General features: G+C 32.8%; 1 protein-coding gene across 3 annotated transcripts in view; it reads left to right on the forward strand.

The window, feature by feature from the left end:
• The window catches only part of AKT3 (AKT serine/threonine kinase 3), a 333,950-nt gene that overhangs the window by 144,877 nt on the left and 181,812 nt on the right, over positions 1-7,261 (forward strand). For 2 of the 3 annotated variants that reach the window (XM_017531949.2, XM_017531947.2), the window contains exon 3: positions 3,840-3,965. The exons of the other annotated variant lie outside the window; for it this stretch is intronic. In XM_017531949.2, coding sequence (XP_017387438.1) covers positions 3,840-3,965 — 126 coding nt within the window. The remainder of the gene's footprint in view (positions 1-3,839; positions 3,966-7,261) is intronic. 3 annotated transcript variants of the gene reach the window in all.

Genomic DNA, 7,261 nt, shown 5'->3' on the forward strand with positions numbered 1-7,261 from the left:
TAGAGACGGGGTTTCACCATGTTGACCAGGATGGTCTCGATCTCTTGACCTCGTGATCCACCCGCCTCGGCCTCCCAAAGTGCTGGGATTACAGGCTTGAGCCACCGCGCCCGGTCAAATGCTGCTTTTTTGACAAGACTTTCCATTATAACCAGGCAGTGTTTTAAAATTAGTTGAAACTTGTGGACCATAAACATAAAAGTAGAATGCAATTTGGGTTTAATGCATCAGGTATAAACTTAGGTGCAAATTCTGTGTTTAAAATGAAAGATTGACTTTTAGCAGTCCATCTTAAAACGATTGGTGGAAGGTAGGGTACCTTGTTTTGGGTACTTAGCCTCCTAAAAGCCACGACTTTGTCCATATTTTAGAACAGCCTGAGAACATGTGCCTTATCTGAACTCTCAATGCCTCAACCTCTGAGTTAGAGATGAAAGTATTCAGTTCCTTTTTGACCAGCTAGGCGAGAGATTGTGTTGGGAACCCCTAGGCTGCAGGAACGATTCTACCCTTTACTTTGTTTTGTTCATACCTTTCGAGGTTCTGCTTTCAGGAAATATTTAACACCCTCCAGATGTTTAGGGGGCACCTGAAATCTGGTATAATACTGGAATTGAGCTCTATGAAGTTAAAGACCTTATTTTCTTCTTCTTCTTTTTTTTTTTTTTTTTTTTTGGTCCAGCCTCTGTAACAAATTAATAATGAACGCATTCTAAGCATCTTCTCAGAAAGTTCATGTTATAGATGAAAAATGACAAGACAGTAGATTAAAGAGTCTTCATTGAAAGTTTGAGATCTACTTCTGGCCTAGTATGACAGTATCATTGTTGATTAACCGAATCAATTCACAATTATTTAAAAAGTTTGTGAGAATATTACTTTTTTAAGCAAGAAGGGATATTTTTACTTTAAAATTTTTCTTCTATGTGAGTATGTCACTATCTTGGTGTACTGTATGATGTTTAAGGGATGCATAATACATTTATTTTTAAATAGCTTTTTGGCAACTAGAAGTCCTGCTATAGATCATGGAAAATATTTAAAAAATTTTTAAATTTGCTTAATAAAAAAGATTTATTTAATGATGTTTTTGTGTCTTTCATCTGAGGATGTACATAGAGGGAAATTATGCTTAGAAATGAAAATTTGATTTGTTTTAATTTCACATTTTTTTAAATAAGTGTATTCAGTACTATTTAAAAATAAAAAATCGTGTTATTCCATGTTTTCTTTTATATTTTTCAAATGAATTTGATTTATTTTATCTTTGGTATAAATATTAGACTGTGGTTATTTAGCTTGACAGAATTACAGCATATTGTACCAATATAAATCTCTTATTGCTGTACAACAACATTTGAAATCTAAGTATGTCATTAATTGGAGAATTAATACCTAATGATTTTGAATTTTTATAGGAATAAATGAAAAAATAAGAGCAGGTAAGAAATGACTTATTTTATTTTTCAACATGGGAATTGCATATTAGGTGTTCTGGTTTTATAAATTTGGCTTATTAAGTCGTGTGCTTATTAATGCTAGGGCCATGTTTTTTCAGTAAAATAAAGAGGAGCATCACTTTTTTTTTTCCCTTTTAGCTTTAAATTTCTGTTTTGCTCTTACGTGGAAGATACTGATCTACATATCCTCTATATATTCATTTGTTTAATAAATCATGCTTCAGTATTAAGTGGCAGGCACCAGCTTGGGCATGTAGAGTGTTATCACTCCAAGGAGAACAACTCACAGTATATGCTGGCTCTGATGGAAATTGAGCTTTTAAGCAAAGATTAAATTTGAGGAGACAGATCTGTCCTCATGAACTTGTCAGCTTTCTACTGTTTACTTTTTTCTTGAGACTGGTATTGATAACAAATGTGATGGTACAATGAAATGTGTCAACATTAGGAAGATCAGCATAGCTCGATAAGCCAGTGTTTTCTATGTGACCAATGCATAATGTTATAAAAGTATATGTACAGTGTTAAAGATTCATTCAAAGTCTGGTATAGATCAATGAATTTTCACTTATAGTACAGAAAGTTTATTGATAAAGTTTCAAATTCTGCATTGCAGCTAACCTTTTAGAAACTATCCCGTGTTGAATTCTGGTATAGTTTCAAAGAATGATACCCATAACTATCTGAATATTTTTCCCTTTTTTAGCTTTATATCTGTTTGAGCCAGATTTTTTTCCCCCTAAATTTCAACCAGAATAACGTACCACAACAGTTTGAAGGCAGGAACAGCTAAGAAAATTCAGCTGTCTTCTATTAAGCCAAATATTAAATAGATTTGTAAAAATGCAAAGCAGTGCTGGTCTTTGCAATTTTTTTTTTAAGAAAATAGTGATTTTTTTAAAATAAAAATATATTAGTTATAATGAATTTATCGTTATTTTCAAATGAACTAAAAAATAAAATTGTATTTTCAATTTTGAATACAGTAAACATAAAAATCTACATGATCAAATTTGTTGGTGTTCTAAGTAATTTTTAAGGATGTAAAGAATTTCTAAGATAAGAAGTTTAAGAATTGCTGATTCAGAGAAATGATTTGATACCTGAAGTACATGCTGGGGTGAGGTAAAACATTTGGACTACATTTTGGTAAGAGACTGGACTTTACAGTAAGCAGTAAGGAGTCACAGAATATTTTGAGCAGAAAAGGGATAAAATTAAAGTGATACACATGCTTAATCTGGAGGCGATAGATACATGAGGATGGAAGTGGGGAATGAGTGGAGTGCGGAAAAACAGCATTAACAGAAGAGTAGATAAAACGCATTAAGGGTTCGATTTAGATTGAGCACGATCAGAGAGACTTGTTATGACCGTATTGACCTAACTATGGATAGGATAAGGAGGGGAGCCGTCAGATGTTAGGTTTGAGTTTGGGTCACAAGAAGAAGCTGATTTGTAGGGAAAGTTGAGCTCTTTTCAGTTTTTTTGTAATCCTCTGCCTACGCATTTGAGATTTAATCATCAGGTAGAAATAACCAGTAGGGAACTGAATCAAGACCAGATAGCTTTCTATCTCTTGTAGCATCATGGAGCACGTCTGTTGCTTAAAATTAAGAGTTGTCTTTTAGTAGGTAAGCAAATGGTAATGTGGTTGCTAAAAACATACATTTTGATATTAGGCGAGGTGATAGCTTAAATTCTAATAAAGTGTACACTTATTGACTATTATGTGCTTGGCACTGTACCATATATTCTTAACAGTTACTATTTCGTGTATGTGTGAGTTTGTGTGTGGGGTGAAAGCCCTGTTAACCCATGTTCTTTTGTTTTCTTATGAACAGAATTGCAAAAAGATTATTTTTCTGTGAAGAACAATAAAATGTTGCTTAAAAAAGTTGCAGTCAAGATTTATTAATGAAAATAGACTTTTCCCTTTGGGAAAAAAAAAGACACAATTAGTGGAAGAAAAACATCTATTTCTTGCCCCTCTTATGATAAGTGTTTTTAATGGAAATTCATTGATACTGTGTGGTTGATTTACCAAGGCTTTTTAAAACGGCTGAAAATATGCTCTAACAACCATCTGATAAAATGAAAAACTGCACAAAATGTGTACTCAGATGATTCTCTGAAGGAATAATGGTGCAAATGAATTATCAAAGTGTGAAATCATTAAAAACAAAACATGTTTGGGTTTTTATTGAATCTTAATTGTAGGCTTATGTATTTTCTTTGTAAGCTCAGTTAAAAGAAAATTGCGTAACTAAATTTTTGAAGGCCAGTGTTGTAGGACATATATTGTACCATAATTTATTTTTTGCATAAAAGCTGCTGTTCATTTTTTTCAGCATTAACATGCGTGCTTTCCTCATGTAGGAGAATATATAAAAAACTGGAGGCCAAGATATTTCCTTTTGAAGACAGATGGCTCATTCATAGGATATAAAGAGAAACCTCAAGATGTGGATTTACCTTATCCCCTCAACAACTTTTCAGTGGCAAGTAAGTTAATTATAATTGTTGATTCACCTTGTATTTATTTTTATGATTTTATGTGTCAGATAACTTAGGATATATGAGAAACCTAAGAAAAAGTTTGGGTTTATATTTAATAGAGAAATGTTCAGCTTTGATAGAATTTTAATTTCTAAGCATAGTGATTATTGATAATATGTGGTCTTATGCAATGCAATAGGGTTTAATATTTTTATTTAGAACTTGAATGTGATAAATACAGTTCTCCAAATATGTACCTCAGTATTTTCTTTATAAAATAAAAACAAGGACCTTTGAACTTGGTTGTTAGATTGAGCATGGTTATAAGATGTTGTGGTACTTAATGCATTTTAATCAGTTTCCTTTCACAGTCTTAGCTCTTTTGATTATATGATGAGAAACAGGTGATTTACATTAGAAATCATCTTTTGGGGAGATTTTATGTTTGTAGTTAAATTTTTCTTCCTTACAAATATCTAACAAAAATGTTTAAAACTTACTTAGAAATTTTGTATTTGCTTGAACATAGCATGAAATAAAGTGAAAGAAGACAATGATGATAATGACAATGATTATTGTTACTACCAGGCACTTCCGACTTCTTAAATTTACTGATTAATCAATGAGAGAATCCTTCTGTGTTAATTGAGAAGCAACGTGTTTTAAGTTATGTTAAATTAAACATATCTAAGATCTAGCTAGTCTGTATTAGTAAGCTAAAATATTTAATGAGACAGCATCCTTAATTTTGATTTTGGTCATATGTTATCTGTAAGCCACATTTGGGAAAAAAGATGTAAGGGAAATTTGAAGCTAAAAAATGCAACAATAAAAATTCAAGAAAATAAAAGTCTTTGATAAAATTTCATTTTACTATTATAAAAGCTCCAATCTTTTTATACTCCTATTGTTTTGTTCAGGTTAGCCCTTGTTAGTGGATTAGAATGGCTATTGTATTTTTTTTTTTTTAAGAAAAAGCTAAAACAATAAACCAAAGCATTAAAAGATTTGTGAAGTCATTTGAATGATAAGGATACTAACTTTAAAAAAGCCTTTCTCTGTTTATATCAGTGGATTCTTACATAGATATTTTTAAAATGAGATCACTATAAATTATGTGTGTTAGTTAAGGAAAACATCTTTTTTTTTTTCCACCAAAATGCTTATTAGATAAGAATGGCTTTCTTTCAGTAGAAAATTATTTTTTAAATCCTATTGTCTACTGAAATCATGTCTTATATTTTGTATTGACTTAAGAACACATTTTCATTTTAAAAGACTTTTTGGGTGAACATTTACTTTAAAGTGATAGAGATTAGCTTTTAGAACATAAGCAGCATATATTATCTAAATGCCCTACCTAAAGCCAGTGTAGCTTTTTAGTTTATCCATTTGACTAGCAAATGTTATTGGTTTTTCAGAAATAATTTATGAAAGTACAGAATTCCTGTATCTGCTGATCAAAATGCAGCATTTTTTGACCTTATGAAATTTCACACCCCAACGAGTTTTAAAGACATACTGTATGTCACAGTCTGCCAACATCTGCTCCAACACTTCCACTGGCAGAGGCTGAAATAAATGCTGCACTCTTGGGGAAGGATCCTATTTAGTGACTGACAGTCAGCTTATTTATCTTTGAAATAAATATTATTTGACATCTGTAATCATGTATAATCAAGTAGCTGTAGTTGACTCAAACTAACAAGTAAAGTTATAGATCAGCTCCTTAGTTTTCCAAAGTATTATTAACATGAATCTTGCACTAAATACATTTTTAAAAATTTATTATTACTAAAGCTTGACTTACTGCAATCTTAAATTCTGTAAATAAGAATTACATGAGGAAATAATGACTCTAGTGAAATGGGTACTAGTTGAAGAAGTAGTTCAAATTCCAACTTGGCCACAGGCTGCAAATAATATGACCTTGGGCAGGTTATTCTCTGAAACTCTGATCTTCGGTTAGTTTCTTCATCAGCATGTTGGAAATATTTGGATTCAGTGGATTTGTAAGGTCCTTTTCGTCCCTGACATTCTGTGATTCTGTGAGGTGGACTTTGAGCAGGCCCTCGAAGAGTGAGTAGTAGTTAAGCAGATTAGAGAAGGATATTCCAGGCAGAGAGCAGTGAAGAATGTCTTTATGAGGAATTAAGGAAGGAGCAGTTGGTGCAAGAGAGGGTTACTTCGCTATTGCTTTTCGCTTTGCCGTAGTCTCCTTTAATACATTTTTAAAAGATAATTTTGCAAGGTATTTCTAAAGTATGTTGGGAAATGTTGTATATATGTATATCTCTTTAGTCACTACAATTTGAGTCCATTATTTTTCTGAGAATTAAAGATATTACTTCATATTTAATCGATGTGGGTTTTAATGATATTTTACAAGAATAGGCTTTTTATTTATATGGAACAAAAACAGAGTATAAGAACTGTGAGAACTGTAAGGGGCTTGAGAATTTCCAGTCTTCATTCAGTTTTGAATTGCTTCCCTTCTGATTTAAATCTTTCAAAAAAATAGTCTTATACTCATTGTTTTCACTTCTTATCCCACTGCAGTGTGTATTCCTCCCTTATTCACTTGATTGAAACAACTTATAATAAATTCTTGAGTGACCAAGAAAAAAAAACAGAAGAGAATAGAGAATGTGTCCTGAGAAGCCTCTCTAGAATTCTACTTCTTTCTTCTATGCTGCAAATATTGGCCCACCCTGACCAGTATTCTTTTCTTCTCTGAAAATTCTTTTTCGGTCCCTTCTTAAGAAATAGGTCATTCTACATTTCTAAGCCCAATTTTAAAAGATGATGTGAAATATTTACTCTTTTTTTCTTAATTTTTTTATTTTTTAAGACAAGATCTCTGTCACCCAGGCTGGAGTGCAGTGGCATGATTATGGCTCACTGCAGCTTCAGCCTCCCAAGTATAAGCGATCCTCCTACCTCAGCCTCCTGAATTGAGGGGACTACAGCTGCATGCCACCTCAGCTGGCTAATTTTTTTGTGCAGACAGGATTTCACCATTTTGTTCAGGCTGATCTCAAACTCCTGGGCTCATCAAGTGATCCCCTCCTTGGCAACCCAATGTGTTAGGATTACAGGCATGAGGTACCATGCATGGCCAAAATACTTACTCTCTAACTGACTTTTCTCTCTCTCTCTTTGAAAGTAAGGAAATTATGGGACTTAAACCTACCAACGAACATCTTTATTCATCCCAGCTACTCACATGGCTAAGGTGGGAGGATCATTTGAGGACTAGAGTTTGAGACCAGCCTGGGCAACGTAGAGAGACCCTGTCTCTT

Source organism: Cebus imitator, unplaced genomic scaffold, assembly GCF_001604975.1.
Source record: "Cebus imitator isolate Cc_AM_T3 unplaced genomic scaffold, Cebus_imitator-1.0 Scaffold75, whole genome shotgun sequence".
Lineage (NCBI taxonomy): Eukaryota > Metazoa > Chordata > Mammalia > Primates > Cebidae > Cebus > Cebus imitator.